The sequence below is a fragment of the Copadichromis virginalis genome, linkage group LG23 (genome assembly GCF_057382275.1).
Source record: "Copadichromis virginalis isolate Kocher_CV1m ecotype Utaka linkage group LG23, C_Virginalis_male_GT1.1, whole genome shotgun sequence".
In the NCBI taxonomy this organism is placed as follows: domain Eukaryota; kingdom Metazoa; phylum Chordata; class Actinopteri; order Cichliformes; family Cichlidae; genus Copadichromis; species Copadichromis virginalis.
In genome coordinates, this window is record NC_140639.1 from 32,009,728 (window position 1) to 32,029,729 (window position 20,002).

General features: G+C 42.2%; 1 protein-coding gene across 6 annotated transcripts in view; it reads right to left on the minus strand.

The window, feature by feature from the left end:
• Positions 1 to 1,278: 1,278 nt before the first annotated feature.
• ikbkg (inhibitor of nuclear factor kappa B kinase regulatory subunit gamma) overlaps positions 1,279 to 20,002 on the minus strand; it is a 28,740-nt gene continuing 10,016 nt past the window's right edge. For 3 of the 6 annotated variants that reach the window (XM_085449545.1, XM_085449544.1, XM_085449543.1), the window contains 14 exons: positions 19,564 to 19,838; positions 19,050 to 19,124; positions 18,832 to 18,933; positions 18,203 to 18,388; positions 17,270 to 17,331; positions 16,994 to 17,041; positions 14,431 to 14,533; positions 14,200 to 14,315; positions 13,944 to 14,096; positions 13,261 to 13,333; positions 13,010 to 13,144; positions 11,720 to 11,856; positions 11,488 to 11,564; positions 1,279 to 2,505 (listed from right to left, as the gene is read on the minus strand). In XM_085449545.1, coding sequence (XP_085305671.1) covers positions 2,321 to 2,505; positions 11,488 to 11,564; positions 11,720 to 11,856; positions 13,010 to 13,144; positions 13,261 to 13,333; positions 13,944 to 14,096; positions 14,200 to 14,315; positions 14,431 to 14,533; positions 16,994 to 17,041; positions 17,270 to 17,331; positions 18,203 to 18,388; positions 18,832 to 18,933; positions 19,050 to 19,124; positions 19,564 to 19,838 — 1,727 coding nt within the window. In that variant the 3' untranslated portion in view covers positions 1,279 to 2,320. The remainder of the gene's footprint in view (positions 2,506 to 11,487; positions 11,565 to 11,719; positions 11,857 to 13,009; positions 13,145 to 13,260; positions 13,334 to 13,943; positions 14,097 to 14,199; positions 14,316 to 14,430; positions 14,534 to 16,993; positions 17,042 to 17,269; positions 17,332 to 18,202; positions 18,389 to 18,831; positions 18,934 to 19,049; positions 19,125 to 19,563; positions 19,839 to 20,002) is intronic. The other 3 variants (XM_085449546.1, XM_085449547.1, XM_085449548.1) reach the window with 3 other exon arrangements.

A 20,002-nucleotide genomic window follows, 5' to 3' on the forward strand; every position in this document is an offset into this window, starting at 1 on the left:
ATATTGTATATATTGTCAAAAATTAAAGTGAACATAGCAGTTGTTGTATCTTGTTTACTGTATTACTGAAAGATGATTTCAAAGTCAAGTTAACGCCACATTATAGTGAGATATTGTGTAATGTGAAATACTGTAAGCAAATGAACAAACAACCTAATTCTTGCTAAACCTTTGACTGTTTTGTTTGAATCCAACTGTTTTTTGCAGATGTACATAAGACATGTTTTACTTTTATTATTATTATTATCATTATTGCACTAAATACATTTTAAATAAAGGATACTTTGATATACATTCTACCGTAAGGTTGGAAATGTATTTTCTTCACCCTAAAATATCTTTTGAAATGTATTTCAGTTTGAAAAAAATATATTTTCAATTTCAAAAATATATTTCTTTGAGCATCACAAATACAACATATTTACCATATATTTGAAATATATTTTGGCCAGGAAAAATGTATTTTTTTTACCGTATTAAATTCCTTAACTACAGCCACATTAGCTCCACTACACTGTACGCCGGGCCGGATGTGGCCCGCGGGCCTTGACTTTGACACGTGTTGTAAACGGTTTCTTTATAGTTGCGAGAAAGCATTTACGATGACGCAAAACAAAGGCAAGGTGAGTCTAACGTGTGAAGCAATGGTGTGACTATGCCGAAATTGTGTCGAGGTTAAGAAACAATCAGAGCGGTTTCCACAGTGACATCTCATAATGCTGTTTTGTGAAGAAAAAAAAAAGAAAAAAAAATACACAAACTCTGCACAATTACAATTAAGGCCAATTATTACACCAGACTATCAATAACTTCGATCAGCACGTGTTTTGGCGAAATACCGGTACAAACAAGGAAGAAAAAACACCGAGGCTGTTCCCACATTGAGTGCTCGCTGATGGTAGTGTCCTTCAGAAAATTTTCAACAATACCATTTTCTCTCTGTTGACCTTCTTGAAGCTGTTTCAGTTGCTTAGTGATTGTTATGAAACACACAATAAATCCAGCTATAAAATAAAATATATTGAGAATGGACCGATATGTTTATTGTGTCAAGCTGTTTTGGGGCTCAGTGAGCTTTATTTTTAGCGAGCCTTGCCAACAGCCTGGGAAAACACCCATAAAAAAAAAATCTGAATCCTTGCGCCTGACCTGCCTTGAAACAGCAGGTGAGCCACCAAACCCTTACTTATGTCACATGACATACGTGTTTGAACCCCACTCTGGAGCAGTGTTTCTAAACGAAACATCAATTCCATATCTATATAAAAACATATAAAGTCAAATGAATAACTGATTTATTTTGTGAATCTCCAACAGTTTGATGCATTTTTTCCACAAATGTTTCTATACTTAGTTAAAATCCACACAAACTGTGAAGAAATCTTACATTCAGATAGATAAATAGGTGCAACAGGTAAAGCTAAGACAATAGAAGGGTCACAAAAGGGCTGTTGGGTTAAGGACTGGGTTTAGCATGAGGTGCAGTCAGTCATGTACACAGGCACAGAACACAGAGAATGGTTACTTTTTTCCTCCAACAAGAGTAAATCCATCTCTAATACATCATAATACATGTTCTGAGGTAATGCAGACAGCTACGTTTACAACCATAACATATCTGATTTTTTTTTTAAGCTCAATATGTTATTCACATGATCATGTGTATAACATCTGGATTGTCACTTCTTTTTTTTCTTCTAAACTTATCATCACCTTAGGTCTAATAATTACTGATCTTTTGGACTGATGGAATTACAAGTATACACATTTACTTCACAGCATGTAGTGTGCTCCTCTGTCATCACTACAGCATTGAAGCAAAGAAGCAAGGAAATGGGGGATAGAGGATCATCACTGAATCTAAAAAATACTGAAGAAAATGTGCATCAAAGTGCTGTCTCAGAGGAAAGTAAGCATAGGAAAAGGTAAGAGGGGAAACATAAGAACAGAAATGATTATAATGATTGTGGAAAGGGAAAAACTACAGCAGAGACTGGATCCACACTAGAGCTACAGGGAAATATCATGCTGATTTTCTTGCTTTTCTTTCACTTGTTCAAACTGTCATCAGATTGCCTTGGCATGAATTGTCTCAATTCCAGCATACTGAACTGTTCAACAGAAAGATCCAGAATTTGTGTTCAGGTTTGTGGATGTGTATTTGTTTGAGAGAGAAAGCGAGAGTAAGGTGCAACTATCCAAACATGTTTTTCCAGCGGGCACCCAGAAATGGGAGAAGACACACTGAATCTAAACAGACTATACATACTGCATATCTATGTATGTTGTTGTCATGGTGTGCAGGGCAATAATGATTATGTTACTGTATACAGTCCATTACATGTATCTGCAGTGTGTCCATATCTGGAGCCAGGTACTGGCACTTAGGACAACATAAATCCGGCAGCTCCTCAGTTCCGACTGGACCTTGATCACCGACTGGTCCCAATCCCGGAGTACGGAATGAGGGAGCAGGGGGCACCGTGTTGAAAGGGGGGAACACACCTAAGGCCGAGAGAAAGAAAACCTTTAAAAGAGAAACCACGTTTTACATTTCCTCAGTACATGGTGGTGGTTAAAGGTAGATTTACTCAAGTACGTATACACTGATCTTGACTTGAAAAACTAGACTGTCTATTGTTATCAACAGGACGATTTTAATTCAGTATAGTTCTGTTGTTTCTCTGGTAATAATAATAATAATAATAATAATAATAATAATGGATTGCATTTATACAGCGCTTTGAGGGCCCCGAAAAGCGCTTTACAATTCCACTATTCATTCACTCTCACATTCACACACTGGTGGAGGCAAGCTACAGTTGTAGCTAGGGATGCACCGATACCACTTTTTTGGAAACGAGTACGAGTACTTGCATTTCAGTACTCGCCGATACCGAGTACTTAATAAAAACATGATTTAAATTTGCAGGTAACAGCTTTAGTCCTATAATTTAACAAAAAACAAACAAACAAACAAGGGACTAGTTTGGAATTAAGAACATTTATTTAATGTTGTATGCAACATATTACAGAATAAATAATTATAAAAAAAAACAAAATTTAATTTTAAATTTGTTTGTCTGTTTCTCTGTTTAGAAGTGTCACTAGCACAGTCACAGCTGGGATGACATCAGAGGCTAGTCCGTCGTAGCTGCTCACTTTTTTAGTTAGTTCCTCAAAGGGGGCGAGGATGGCAACAGTCGTCTCCATAAGAGCCCATTGGTGAGCGAGATAGTCAGGGAGTTCGTGCTCGGACACATACACGCCCAGCACTCGCTTTTGCTCAATCAGGGACTGGAGCATGTAATACGTGCTGTTCCAGTGCGTCTGTACGTCCTGCTGCAGTCTCTTTATTGGCTGGTTGAGCTGTCCCTGAATGTCCTCGAGGCGGGAGTAGGCTAGGGCGGAATGTTTAAAATGCCCAACTATTTTCCGTCCCACTGCTATAGCATCAGCTATGCTCCTCTGTGCTAATAAGCGTGGGTAAACTCTTTGTACTCGTTGTTGTGTTGGGATTTTAGGTGCTTGATTAAATTGCTTGTGTTAAATGCGCTACCTTTAGAGCCTCCTCTGGACAATTTCGCTGAGCACAATTTGCAGTCCGCGTCGCGTCTTCGTTCACTTTGAAATAGTTCCACACAGCTGATATGTCTCGCCTCGCTTTCTCCCAGCTCTGAACTGCAGCCGGGGCCTGGGGGCGGGCACTCGGCGCCTGTGATTAACCCCTTACATGCCGCTCAAACATAGACAGGTCTCAGACCGTGGTATCGGTCCTCGGTATCGGGGGACTTTTAACGAATATGAGTACTTTAGAAAATGTGGTATCGAGGCCGATACCCGATACCGGTATCGGTGCATCCCTAGTTGTAGCCACAGCTGCCCTGGGGCAGACTGACAGAAGCGAGGCTACCATATCGCTTCTGCAGCGAGGCTGCCATATCGCGCCATCGGCTCCTCTGGCTATCACCAGTAGGCGGTAGGGTAAAGTGTCTTGCCCAAGGACACAACGACTGTCCGAGCCGGGGCTCGAACCGGCAACCTTCCGATTACAAGACGAACTGCCAACTCGCCACGTGTAAGCAGCAGTGCACCAGTGTCCAGAAGGAAGGCTACCATAACATGAAGGAATTTAACAACAAGAGCTGAGCGGTATTTTGCACTTGCTGCTTCATCACCTTTTCTATACCTGTGAGTAAACCGCAAACAGCTGTCAAATTAGTACAATGTCATCTCTCTCCCTCTCTCATTATGTTCTGACTGATTAAATCAATACTTGTTGGGAAGAGGCTTTTGCACTGACAGTAATATAGCCAGTTGTAATCAGCTCCATTAATCAAGTTGACACATGCAAGCAGGTACTCAGCCAGTAGCAGTATGCAGTAAAGACTTTCACACGATTTTGAATTAAGGCTACATCCACACTAATGGATGGATCCATGAATCGTTTTCAAACGAAAATGCATTGTTTTCTCTCCGTTTTGGCCTCCCGTCCACACCGAGACAGCATTTTCCCCGAAAGAAAGCGCAGCGTTTTCAAAATGCTCTCGAAAATGCATACATTTGAAGATGGTGCTTTCGCGTCGCAGTGTGGATAGCGAAAACGGAGACTTTTAAAAGCAATGACACATGTTAGTCATATGATGCAGTCATGTGACCAATTAAAGATAGCGGAGGGCATTATACAGCAGTTGTTTTGTTTGCTCTCAATTTTGACAGCCCTATTAAAGATTAATATCAGTTTGTACATGCTTCAGATAGCTTTTCTTCAAATTCTTTAATTCTCACTCGCTTTTGCAACTTTGTACTTTTGTGTTACTCGGAGCACAACTCCACCTCATTGTTAGTCCATTTAAAAAAACTTGGTGCTTTTCCTCGACATTTTTCCACCAGTGTGGACGTAGCCTAAGAAAAGCAAAACAGTTAATAGCAAAAATAGTTTGTAAATTCTTACTGTTTTTAACTTGTATTATGTTTTTTACTTGTATTGCTATGTATTAGGGCTGCACAATTAATCGTTAGAAAATCGCGATCTCAATTCATACTTATGTGCCATCTAATTTCGAAATGACAACGATTTAAAAGAAAAAAGAAAAAGAAAAAAAAAGATGAAGATTGTACGCATTTTGATCCGGGACATAAGCTGCATGAAAACACGCGCTCACTCTTCCTGCTCAACAAATGACAAGGGCGGAGGCTTATACCACGTGATACAGAAGTCAGCTGGCAGGGAAAAAACAACGGAGAGCATGTGAGAGATGACGAAGCTGTAAAGGCCAAGAAAGTGACTGGAGAAAATCTGTCCCGGTCAACCACCCAAACATCAAACAGCAAACCGTTTTATTCTCCGCGGGAGTTTGCTTCATTCATCCTGGCCGCTGTTTACATCCCGCCAGACGCAGATGCGCAGGCAGCTCAGTGCGCACTCGCGGAGCAGATTCTCCACACGGAGCGGACATTCCCGGACTCTCTCATCATTGCTCTTGGGGACTTTAACAAAGCCAATCTGAGCCATGAGCTTCCAAAATATAAGCAGTATATTAAATGCCCGACCAGAGAGGAGAGGACATTAGACCACTGTTACAGCACGATCAGCGCCCCGCTGATCCCCCTATCGCGCGGTGCCCCGCGCTTCACTCGGACTTTCTGACCACGTCATGATCCACCTAATCCCCGCGTACAGACAGAGGCTGAAGCTCTCCAAACCTGTCGTGAGGACTAAAAAACTGTGGAGCAACGAGGCTGTGGAGGAGCTTCGCACGTGTTTGGAGACCACAGACTGGGACACATTGAAGGCTGCTTCTAACAGCTTGGACGAGTTTACGGACACTGTCACCTCCTATATCCACTTCTGTGAGGACAGCATTGTGCCATCACGCACCAGGGTGAGTTATAACAATGACAAACCCTGGTTTACTCCTAAACTCAAAAAGCTGTGGCTGGAAAAGAGAAAGGCGTTCAGAAGCGGAGACAGGGACTGCTACAGAGAGGCCAAGTACAGGTTCACTAAAGAAGTGGACATTGCTAAACATCAGCACTCTGAGAAGATGCAGCAGCAGATCTCAGAGAATGACTCGGCCTCTGTGTGGAAAGGTTTTAGGAATATCACAAACTACAAGCCTAAAACCCCCCACTCCACTGATGACTTGCTCTTAGCCAACACCCTAAACGACTTCTACTGCCGTTTTGACGAGCCATCAGGCAGCCTTCACACCTCCAACGGCCCCAACAATAGAGACACTTTGGACACTAATTCCCCCACCTCTCCCCCCTCCATAGAGCCATCACCACCTTCAAACCGTTCACCTACAACACCCCCCTCCTCACCCCACACAAAAGAGGATTTCACACCACCTCCTCCCACCACAACTCTTCATATTCATGAAGCAGATGTGAGGAAGCAGTTTAAGAACCTGAATGCTCGGAAAGCTCCCGGCCCAGACGGTGTGTCTCCTGCCACCCTCAGACACTGTGCAAACGAGCTGGCCCCAGTGTTTTCTGGCATTTTCAACTCCTCACTGCAGGCATGTCATGTGCCTGCCTGCTTCAAGTCCTCCACCATAATCCCTGTCCCCAAGAAACCTAGGATCACTGGACTAAATGACTACAGACCCGTGGCTCTGACATCTGTGGTCATGAAGTCTTTTGAGCGCCTAGTTCTCTCCCATCTCAGGACCCTCACGGCCCCCCTCCTGGACCCCCTGCAGTTTGCATATAGAGCCAACAGGTCTGTAGATGACGCCATCAACATGGCCCTACACTTCATCCTGCAGCATCTGGACTCCCCAGGAACCTACGCCAGGATCCTGTTTGTGGACTTCAGCTCTGCCTTCAACACCATCCTTCCAGACCATCTCCGAGGCAAGCTTTCCCAGATGAATGTGCCTGATCCCATCTGCCGGTGGATCACTGACTTCCTGACGGACAGGAAGCAGCATGTGAGGCTGGGAAAGAATGTCTCGGACTCCCGGACCATCAGCACCGGCTCCCCTCAGGGCTGTGTTCTTTCTCCTCTGCTCTTCTCCCTGTACACCAACTGCTGCACCTCCACCCACCAGTCTGTCAAGCTAATCAAGTTTGCAGATGACACCACCGTTATTGGACTCATCTCGGACGGGGACGAGTCTGCCTACAGGAGGGAGGTTGAACGTCTGGTGTCCTGGTGCAGCCACAACAACCTGGTGCTGAATGCCCAGAAGACAGTGGAGATTATTGTGGACTTCAGGAAGCACACAGCCCCACTCCCCCCCATCATCCTGACTGACACCCCCATCACCTCTGTGGACTCATTCCGCTTCCTGGGTACCACCATCACCCAGGACCTGAAGTGGGAGCCCACCATCACCTCCGTCATCAAGAAAGCCCAGCAGAGGATGTACTTCCTGAGGCAGCTGAAGAAATTCAACCTGCCAACACGGACGATGATGCAGTTCTACACTGCAATCATCGAGTCCATCCTCACCTCCTCCATCACCGTGTGGTACGCTGGAGCCACTATCAGGGACAAACAGAGACTGCAGCGTGTTGTGCGCTCTGCTGAGAAGGTGATTGGCTGCAGACTCCCATCTTTGCAGGACCTGTACACCTCCAGGACATTGCGGCGTGCAGCTCGGATCTCAGCTGACCCTTCTCACCATGGACACAGTCTGTTTGACCTGCTCCCCTCAGGCAGGAGGCTCCGGTCCATTCGCACCAGAACCTCTCGCCATAAGAACAGTTTCTTCCCCTCTGCTGTTGGACACATGAACAATAACTATATGACTGTACCCGCCACTAACACATGACCCTACGCTGTGTCACTGCATCATTCCATGTTTGGCACTGATCACCACCTGCACTCATGTATATATCTTTCAACGTAGCACTCTTAATTCTTATTCTCATGTATATATCTCATGTATATCTCATGCACATATCTTTCCACTTAGCACTTTTAATTCTTATCCCTACTTTTAATTTTTTCCATGTCTATTTAAGTGCTATTTATGACACTATGTTTGCACTGAAGCACCGCAGCAATTTCCTAATGTTGTAAACCTGCTCAACATTTGGCAATAAACCCCATTCTGATTCTGATTCTGATTCTGATCAATATCAGGAACCTTATACAGCGCCTCCCCATACCCGTCGAACTCCAGCAGGCACAAAGAAATTACGGAAGTTATCACTTATCACCTGACCAAAGATATGGCTCCCATCAACACTGTTCAAAACGAGGGACTTAGGAAAATTATCAACATCCTAAACAAACGCTACACAGTGCCGTCCCGCAACTATTTTTCTATTGTTGCACTACCTGCTCTATACACGCAGTGTCGAGCAACGGTGGAGACGGAATTACAAGCAGTACAACATTTTGCGGCAACAACAAAATGTGAGACATTTATTGTTTTTATGTTTATTTGTTGTTTTTATGTTCAATCTCAACTGTTACGAAGTTGATGTGCAGTTAATAAGTGCAATAAATATTTATACTGGAAAAGAAAATCGTGAGAGAATCGTGATCTCAATTCTAAGCCAAAAAAATCGGGATTCTCATTTTATGCAAAATTGTGCAGCCCTACTATGTATCACTTTTATTTATCTTTTTAGTTTCAAATAGTTGTACGGCACTTTGTTTGAAAGCACTTTATAAATAAAGTTATTATTATTATATAATTACTATTAAAAGTACACTGTAAGAATAACATCCACAAATACCCGTGCTAATATTTAGGCAAAAAAGTAGGATCGCTAATTTGAAAAGTATTTTCCTTTTTCACTGTTGCATTTATTTACAACATATACAGTGGGGCAAAAAAGTATTTAGTCAGCCACCGATTGTGCAAGTTCCCCCACTTAAAATGATGACAGAGGTCAGTAATTTGCACCAGAGGTACACTTCAACTGTGAGAGACAGAATGTGAAAAAAAAATCCATGAATTCACATGGTAGGATTTGTAAAGAATTTATTCGTAAATTAGGGTGGAAAATAAGTATTTGGTCACCTCAAACAAGGAAAATCTCTGGCTCTCACAGACCTGTAACGTCCTCTGTAAGAAGCTTTTCTGTCCCCCACTCATTACCTGTATGAATGGTACCTGTTTGAACTCATCATCTGTATAAAAGACACCTGTCCACAGCCGCAAACAGTCAGACTCCAAACTCCGCCATGGCCAAGACCAAAGAGCTTTCGAAGGACACCAGGAAAAGTATTGTAGACCTGCACCAGACTGGGAAGAGTGAATCTACAATAGGCAAGCAGCTTGGTGTGAAAAAATCAACTGTGGGAGCAATCATCAGAAAATGGAAGACATACAAGACCACTGATAATCTCCCTCGATCTGGGGCTCCACGCAAGATCTCATCCCGTGGGGTCAAAATGATCATGAGAACGGTGAGCAAAGATCCCAGAACCACACGGGGGGACCTGGTGAATGACCTGCAGAGAGCTGGGACCAAAGTAACAAAGGTCACCATCAGTAACACACTACAACGGCAGGGAATCAAATCCCGCAGTGCCAGACGTGTTCCGCTGCTGAAGACAGTGCATGTCCAGGCCCGTCTGAAGTTTGCCAGAGAGCACATGGATGATACAGCAGAGGATTGGGAGAATGTCATGTGGTCAGATGAAACCAAAGTAGAACTTTTTGGTATAAACTCAACTCGTTGTGTTTGGAGGAAGAAATGGCCTGGTAAATGGCCTGCATTTGTATAGCGCTTTTCTAGTCCATAGGACCCCAAAGCGCTTTACACTACATTCAGTCATTCACCCATTCACACACACATTCACACACTGGCGATAGCAAGCTACATTGTAGCCACAGCTGCCCTGGGGCGCACTGACAGAGGCGAGGCTGCCGGACACAGGCGCCACCGGGCCCTCTGACCACCACCAGTAGGCAAACATGGGGTTAGTATCTTGCCCAAGGATATTTGGAATGCAGCCAGGGTGCAGCCTGGGATCGAACCACCGACCTTCTGATTAGTGGCTGACCTGCTCTGCCACCTGAGCTACAGCCACCCTATACTGAGAAGAATACTGAGTTGCATCCCAAGAACACCATACCTACTGTGAAGCATGGGGGTGGAAACATCATGCTATGGGGCTGTTTTTCTGCCAAGGGGACAGGACGACTGATCCGTGTTAAGGACAGAATGAATGGGGCCATGTATCGTGAGTTTTTGAGCCAAAACCTCCTTCCATCAGTGAGAACTTTGAAGATGAAACAAGGCTGGGTCTTCCAACATGACAATGATCCAAAACACACCGCCCGGGCAACAAAGGAGTGGCTCCGTAAGAAGCATTTGAAAGTCCTGGAGTGGCCTAGCCAGTCTCCAGACCTCAACCCCATAGAAAATCTGTGGCGGGAGTTGAAAGTCCGTGTTGCTCGGCGACAGCCCCAAAGCATCACTGCTCTCGAGAAGATCTGCATGGAGGAATGTGCCAAAATACCAGCTACTGTGTGTGCAAACCTGGTAAAGACCTATAGTAAACGTTTGACCTCTGTTATTGCCAACAAAGGTTATGTTACAAAGTATTGAGTTGTATTTTTCTTATTGACCAAATACTTATTTTCCACCCTGATTTACGAATAAATTCTTTACAAATCCTACCATGTGGATTCATGGATTTTTTTTTTCACATTCTGTCTCTCACAGTTGAAGTGTACCTCTGGTGCAAATTACTGACCTCTGTCATCATTTTAGGTGGGGGAACTTGCACAGTCGGTGGCTGACTAAATACTTTTTTGCCCCACTGTATGTAGTTAGATCCAAATGGTTTTGGACAATGACACATTTTAGCCATTTATCCTCTGTACACCACCACAGTGGATTTCAATCAAATAATCAAGATGCAATTGAAGTGCAGACCTAAAAAAAAAAGTATTACAATACATGTTTAGGATTTACAAACATTTTTTTACATAATCCTCCATTTTAAGAGGCTCATAATTAGTTGGACTGACAAGCATTTCATGGCCAGCAAAATGAGTTCTAAAGTGTATAATAATTTACACTCTGCTTTAATTCAGCCTAATGCCACAAAACTGATCAGATAACGTTTCAATGTACAAATGGAGAATGACCCAAACCATACTGGAAAAGCAACCCGAACGTTTCTGAAGGCAAAGAAATGGGATATATTCTTCAATGGTCAAGTCAGTGACCTGATTTCAAACCAATAGCACATGCTCTTTAGTGACTGCATAAAAGGAAACTGACGGTGGTCAAGCAAAACTAGACATTCAACAGACATCGTCATAAGATACGGGCACTTCCAAAGAGCGTTACTATTTCTTTGAATCTTATGAACAAAACATTGAATCTACTAATGAATAAAATAATTGTTAAAAACTTTAACAAATTAATAGTTTTTAATTGCAGCCCTATATGTGAATAAATTAAAAAAGAAAATAAATTCCAAAAAACACACAGCATGAAATTTTCTCTATTTCAGTAGTGAAAGTAGAGCTTCATGAGAATAAAACTATCATGATTCTGTACCTTGTGGGGGGGGGATGAGTGTGGGCCGTGCAGAGAAGTCATCCAGGTGTCTCATCTTCATTTGTTCCATACGTGCACTGAAACAGAAGGGAGCATTGAAAAGTTCTATGTTAAATCTCATCTTATTAACTGTACATGCAGATGAAACACACATAATGAAGCATAAACACATCCACATACCCAATCTGATGACACAAATAATTATTATAATTTGCAATGTCTTGGTTTTTACCGTGCGGTAGCTTCCTGTTTAAGCCTCTCATTCTCAGCCAAGGCCTGATTCAGCTGCTCCTGCAGCTCCTCCTTTTTCTGGTTTAACTTCTCTCTGGCTTCTCGCTCAGCAAGGAAATCTGCCTTGTAGATCTCAGCCTGGGTGAGAGAGACATGTGAGGTCATTTTTCATGCAGTAATTTGGGTTCATTTCAATAAACTGGCATTACATACATGTTAAAATGTCGGCGTGGCTGATGAAGACTGAAGTTCAAATGTGTGCTGTCATCATTATAAGAATACTGAGGTTCTCTCTACTCTTTCCAGGCCAGCTGCTGAAGTCACCTTAGTTTGTGGTGGTTTGAAACAATTATTAGCACTTTAGATTTTCCAGAGTGATTCAAAGGACTCCAATGAGAGGAAAGAATCTGAGGGACCAGTTCACCTTGGCTGGGATAATGTGGAGGGGACTCAAGGGAGAGCATCTAGTGGCCAGGCCTATGGAACCTATGTGTTACACTACTCAGCATTCCTGAAAATGTCTATACCAGGGGTTAGGAAAGTCCATCCATTAGTCGAATTTAGGATTCAGAGGGAACAATGTGGCTTTAGTTCTGGTTGTGGAATGCTGAACGAGCCCCTTACCCTCTTACAGATATTCAAGTGTGCATTTATTCTACATGTACTTTGTGCGTGTGGAGAGGGCATTTTTCCATTGAAAGATACGGAAGAAGGTCATTTGGTCCCTGTGCACCCGCAGTGAGAGTTTCATCCACATTTCAGGCAATGAGCTGAACACAATCCCAGCAGAGTTGGTCTCCACCACGACTGTCCTCAACACCATTTATATTCATAATTTTTATGGACAGAATTTCTAGACAAGAGCTAAGTTGCACCGGTGGCTCTCAAACAGTCTTTGTGTCAGATTCAAGATGCTGCGATTAGCATTTGAGCATTTTTGCTCCACATTGATTACATCCCACTTGGGTCGTGACAATGAGATTCACTACACCACTATCGTGGACTAAAGAAATCATATCTCTAATATCTCCCAATTTATAGAAATTTTCAAAAAGTAATGCAATCATTTTTTATTTATTTAAAGTTACAGTGTGTAAAATCTCACCACTAGATGTCAGTAGACTGCAAATTGCATTCTATGCATAAACTTAGCTACATTGGCCACTGTTCATCTGTAGACTGTCAGTCCGCTGTTTACTTCAACTGTCAATATGTGTCCATAGTCACTGTCATCTACCAGACCTGTCAAGTGACCACTTTATAAGTCAGCTCAACAGCTAAGAAGGAATACCTGTGCAGTAAGGACAGGAATTGTTTCCAGGGAGCCTTTCTGTTGCTCCACCTCTTCCTTCAGTTTATCAATCAGGTCCTGCTTCAGGGCCAGCGCTCGCTCAGCCTCCTCCAGTCGGCAGCACAGATCTCCACCCTGGAATGCATAAACACAGATTCATGTTTGGACTTGACCCCCAAGGTATTCCAAAACTAATGAGTGTAAAAACCTTTTTTAATTTAATGTGTGTTTGGTTGGGTTTTTATTTTTACCTCATTCTTCAGTTTAGAATCATAGTCTCTAAAGAGACACGTGTATGCATGCTGTAGCTGTGTCAGTTTTTTCCTGAGGAAATAAAGTGCAATATATTGGTAAACGTTCAATAAACCAAAAGGAGGAATGACCAAAGAGACTGTTAACAACACAGAGCTATTACCAATCAGTCTGTCTGGCTAGTGATCTATCACAGTTCACATATGACTTTGACCACAATTTGGGTTAAAACCCATTAGGTTATAATTGTGTATAATTACCAGTGTAATGCATCAATAGTGTAATGCAATGATCGGGGAACATTCTTAATTTCGTTGTACCTGTGACAATGACAATAAAGGTTCTGATTCCGATTCTAATATAGAACCACTTTTTTGCACAAAAGATTAAATAGTAAAGTAATTATTCAGGGTCATCACAAGCTAGTGTACCCTTAAGTCCTAAGCTCGGATAAAATGGGAGGCTTGTGTCAGGAAGGGCATCCGATGTAAAAACTGTGCCAAATCAAACATACATATCCGTTCACTCTGGTGGCCCCTTGTTAAATAAGGGAGCAGTTAAAAGCTTCTACATTTTTTTAATGCATGTTCCTCCGTTCAAATACATCTTTCTAAATAGCACAACAGTGCAGAAACATATGAATCATGTTGGCTTCTTCTATCTGTACGCGTCTTGGACTCACTTCTCCTCAGTGACAACATGTCTCTCTGACTTCAGGGCCTGCTCCAAGCTCTGGGTTTGCAGCAGCAGCTTGTCCATGGCTACATGATGCTGTTTCTTCTGCTGTTCAAGCTCCCGCTCTGCCACCTGCAGGGCCTTTATTTTACTGCTTAATCTGCACACAGGCAAAAACAAAACAAAACACATGAGCACACCTAAAGGGTGAACTAAGACATAATTCTGTGTATGGATCTATTGCAGGTGATGTAACAACTTACTTGTCTTCCAGGAGTACGCGTTCATGCTCACTTTTGTCCAACCAGCTTTGTCTTTCCTGTAGTTCTCCTAGCAGGGAAGTTGCCTGAGCTTTCAGGGCCTCGCAGTCCTTGGCCAGCTACAAAAACACAAACAAGCTTTTTTGCACTCCGCTTGCTAGAATTAAAAGTATAGGAGGTAGAAGATTTTTTTATGCTTTCAGAGTAAAAATGACAGCTAGTCACATGTGATACCTGGGCACAGTCCTTGTCCTTCTGTTTGAGCAGGGCTTCAGTTCTGTCCCTCTGAGCTGAGCTCTTCTGCAGGTAATCAAGCTTCTCCTCCAGCTCCCGATACCTACAAAATAAAAATCACTTGTAACAGGCAGTGACAGTGACAAATATTGAAAAATAAATAAATAAATAAATAAATATAGGAATGCCCTTTTTAAATTACTGTCTAATACAAACAGACAGCATGTATATACAATATACTGCATATCATTATATATTAGATGCAAAGAGCTGATCTTTTCTATAAAAGCACAATTTGAAAGACCGGTTGATTTGACATAAAAATAAATTAATTTAAAGTAGTAAGAAAATCTAAATATTGTACTTGTACATTACTGGATTAAACATTTATAGGATGTTAGGGCTGCACAATTTTGCATAAAATGAGAATCCCGATTTTTTGGCTTAGAATTGAGATCACGATTCTCTCACGATTTTCTTTTCCAGTATAAATATTTATTGCACTTATTAACTGCACATCAACTTCGTAACAGTTGAGATTGAACATAAAAACAACAAATAAACATAAAAACAATAAATGTCTCACATTTTGTTGTTGCCGCAAAATGTTGTACTGCTTGTAATTCCGTCTCCACCGTTGCTCGACACTGCGTGTATAGAGCAGGTAGTGCAACAATAGAAAAATAGTTGCAGGACGGCACAGTGTAGCATTTGTCTAGGGTGTTGATCATTTTCCTAAATCCCTCGTTTTGCACAGTGTTGATGGGAGCCATATCTTTGGTCAGGTGATAAGTGATAGCCTCCGTAATTTCTTTGTGCCTGCGGGAGTTTGACGTGAAGCGTTGTATAAGGTTCCTGTTATTGATGTTTGGGTGGTTGACCGGGATGGATTTTCTCCTGTCACTTTCTCCTCATCCCTGACGTGCTCTCCGTTGTTTTTTCCCTGCTAATTTTAGCATCACATGGCACAGCTTCTGTATCACGTGGTATAAGGCTCCGCCCTTGCCATTTGTTGAGCAGGAAGAGTGAGCGCTTGTTTTCATGCAGATCAAAATGCGGTACAATCGTCGTCTTTTTTTTTTTTTTAAATCGTTGTCATTTGGAAATGAGATCGCACATAAGTATGAATCGAGATCGCGATTTTCTAACGATTAATCGTGCAGCCCTATAGGATGTCTTTTAATAACTTTTGGAAATCATGAATAGGGATGGGTATTGATAAGATTTTAACGATTCCGATTCCATTTTCGATTCTGTTTAACGATTCGATTCCTTATCGATTCTCTTATCGATTCTTTTTTTTTAAAAAGGAGAACACTAAAGTCGATTAGCTTAGAACTGTGTTTTATATCTTCTCTTTGAACAAGATAGAAATTTAGGAGTAACATGGCCTTACAAACCCAACAGTGAGATCTTAAGAGATCCACAGCCTACGGCTCTTCAATGGGGTGTCACAGGGTCCCCAGGAAAAAAAATGTATATGTAAAATAATAAAATAAATATTCTCCTGTAGCAATAACAAAGTTTAACATAAATTATTCTGTAGCAATTACACAAGAATATCCAGTAATGTCCTGCCTACAATTAAACACATTCACTTACCAAAGTGAAATCGGGGGCATCTGCTGTGGCAAATGGGTGCAAGTCTTTGACCACAAACTTAGACACTGCTCGGTGACATTCGTCTATCCTGGCCTGAAAGGAGACGCTACCGGTAGACTGCAGCGAGAACTGCCAGCATCTGAGCCAGCCAGACTCTGTCTCTCTCATCATGGTTATCTAAATGCAACGCACAGTAATAGCAGGTTTTGTAATAAGGTAAATCGCGCTAACATAATGTGCAATGCTAATTGATTAGTTACCTGCAGTATTAACGGGAGAGGACGTGGAAACGCTACCGCTGCTGCTGGGTTGAGCTTCGCTAGTCCGGAGCGGATCAAAAACACGACTTTATTTGAACGCAATCGCGTGTTTTTTGAGCAAATGCTTTTGCATGTTCGTAGTGTTTCCTCCCTTTGATGAAATCTCTACTTTGCAAGTATTGCACGTTGCCCTGTTGTCATCCTTTCTCATAAAGTGTAACCAAACTTTTGAGCGTTTGTGCCGCTCAGGCGCCGTGTTTCCTACTGGGTAAAAGACGCTACTCAACGTGATGACGTCATTCGGGGCGACTGGAATCGATAAGGGAATCGTTTATAAAAGTGGCAAACGATTCCAAGGAATTGAAACAGTGGGAACCGGTTCTCAACAAGAACCGGTTTTCGATACCCATCCCTAATCATGAATGAGATAAAATACTAGATGACACTGGACAAATCATTGCTGTTGTGTTACAACATTATTGTGTTATTGGTCTGTGAGCTGAAGTTTGGCAGCTCTAATAAAATAAATGAAATAAGAACAAATACATTTCCTAAAACAAACAAACAAACAAGGAAAACAGGCTTTTTTCAGAATAAGAGACACACAGGTAGACCTCCTGCAGTGATGGAGAAGACAGCAGAGCAGGAAGCAGACGTGCAAACAGTGAGAAAGACAAAGCCACACAGAACTGCGGGCTCACCTGCCCTGTGTGGCCTGAAGTTGCTCTGTGAGCTTAGCCAGGCTAGAGCTGGAAAAAAGGAACAGAAAGAGAGGAAGGAGAAGGAAGACAGCATCTCAAAAGTGAGGTTTTTGTTGTTTTAAGCAATCAAAAAGCATGCTGGTGTCATTTTCCAAAAGAGAGCAATTCTCTGCAGATATTCTGTATCATTAAACAGAACTGTGTTAAAGGTTTAGCAGAAAGTAAAGTTAGTGCTGTTAGTTTCCAACAGTGCGCTTAAGTGAAAATGCTTCATACCAGTCGGACGAGTGCTGTGCCTCCGAGCGCTGCTGGACAACCTCCTCAGTAACATTGTTCGTCTGTAAAACAGTCATACAAGTTTTTCCACGTCACAGACGACAAAACAGATTGTGTTTATCATCACGTTATCTCTTTTGTAATTTGCAAGCAGTGAAAGGTCACATCTACCAGTGACACGCAAAATGCAACAGAGGAAAACAAGCCATTACTTTGTGAGGAGATTTCTTCTGATAACATTTTTATCATTTTTTAAATCTTCTTTATTCATGTTTTCAAATGTTATTATTAACTGTAGTGCTAATTGCTATTTAACATTTATGCTAAGAACACACAAGGAGGCTGAAAGCCACCAGGTGGAACTGAGACATGAATCTTCAACGTAACCTAAACAGTGTTGTTCTGTCATGGCTTTAGGAAGGCCACTCAAAATTATTTTATTATTTTTGATGTGATTAGTTTTTGTTTACCATGAAGCTGATTTGTCTGACTACCAATCCAAAACCTGAAACACCTCAATCATATTTCAAATATGATTACATGCAGCAGCATCCGTGAGCGAAATGATAGAGGTCAGCACATTTAGCTACACGGTACAGTAACATTACCGATAAATCATTGCTAATATTTGGTATTTATATTATTAATATTTTTACCGATTTTACTTATTATTGTATTTGTGATTTCATATTAACTTTTACCTTAACATGCCAACTAACTTCTATATTATCTACAGTAGCATCTCGGTGTTACATTCAAGGCCAAGTGGCAGTTCATGCTATACAAATCTGGAAAGTTATGCGACAGAAACAGAACATTCACACATTGTTTTGCTAGTAAATGTTCCCTTTACGCTGCCAGGATCATCTACATTACTACCTTACCATAGTGACTCATCTGAAAGACTTTTATGTGCCTGGATATCAACGTTACCTGTGCCTGGGCCAGTTTACCCCGGAGCTGGTCTATGCAGTGAAGCATTCGCTCCTTCTCTTTCTCTCCCTCGTCCCTCTGCTTCTCTAGCTCCTCATTTTTCCTTCTCAGCTCTCGCATCCCTTCCTCCAGTTTCTCTTTGTGGCTCTTCAGCAGCTGCAGGAACTCGTTTGCACCTTCCACAGGCTCCAGAGAAAAACATGGAAGTGGCATAGAGATGGGTTAAATAGATGAACATACAGAGAAGAATGAGAAAAATGGATCGTGTTCGTTGTGGGCTTCAGCACTGAAACTACACCGAAACATCCAACACCATGTGGATAAGGAGAAAAGGAGAGGTTGTGATTGGGATAAACTGTGTTACTGTCTTTTCCAAATTTTATTTGAGTGTTGTCCAAAAAACCCCCACGTTTGACCTCAAAATTTATGCTGCTGAATGTAAAACACAGTCCAACACACTTCAGTTGCTGCCAATGTCATTTTAGTCACATTTTCTATTAGTTACAATTTTTGACCTCAGCCACTGTTTGTAGATTAGGTGAGGAAAGCTCAAACTGGATGTGTGAGGGCTGCAGGTGCAGCGTTAGAGATCTGACTGGTAGAATTAGGATGGGAGTGACCGGGCTCACCTGGCTATTGTCATTGCCCATTATATCTCCCAGTTCATCTGAAAATGATATGGGGGGAGAGGATTGTGCGTAACTCAATGAGCTATGCACACTTGTGTTATCCTAGACACACAGACACACTGATTAGATGAAAAATATGAGCAGAAAAAAAAAACAGAGTTTGACTGACCATGACAGCACATGAACATGAGCCACAAACACACACACAAACATCTTACCAGGCTGCGAGGCGGTGATGTCTGTGTGCATTGCTCTGTATCTTCGACTCTCTTCTTTTCTCGCTGATCTAGAGTCTGAGAGACATAATGGAAAAGATTAAAAGTCCATTTCTCACCTTTCCCATGATATATATGGAGGCTCGTATTAAACAGGATTAAAAAATTTAAAAAAAAGAAGACCTTTTTTAAAATCTTTGCTCTGTATGTTGTCATATGAGCAGATATCCCTAATATGTTAATCTCTGGCTATTATACAAAAAAATCCCACCCACCTATTACCCAAGCATTTCGTTACTGAGGAACAGCCAATCAAAAGAAAGCTAGCTTAAAGGGGGGATGAGCTAAAACAGTTTGTTTCTGTACTGAGGGGCCACACAAAGACCCGTGTGAGTAAGGATTGCCTTATATACATCTACAGGACACACAGATTTGGTGCATGTCTGCTTGCCTTTGTAAATTTGAAAGTAGGTAAATGGAAACATGACTAATAATTATCAATTTCCAGCTAGCCAACCTGTGGTCCGTCCACTGGTCCATTCCTGGCTGTCCGTAGCTGCGGGTTTTCAGTCTGGCTGGAGCTGCAGCAGTGATTAGACGAGGTGTTGGAGGAGCCAGGTCCGTTCACCATGCTCTGTAAGGAGTGGTTCTCCTGGGCCAGCCTCTCCACCAGGGACCTTGCTTCTTGGAAGCGACAGCTGAGAAACTCTCGTTCCTCTTTTGTCCTTCGTTGCCATCCCTCCATCTCCTCACAGCGCTGACGCAAGGCCAGGTTGCTCCGCCGCAGCGCCTCTGTGGGAACAGAATGAGGTGGTAAAAGGAGATGGGGGAGACTAATATATACTAAATACAGTCATGTGAAAAAGAATCATTTCACAGGCTCTGCAAAGTCCTGTAAAAGACAAATCTGTGAAACTGTGATTCAGTAGCTTGCAGAAATACCTGTACCTGACTAT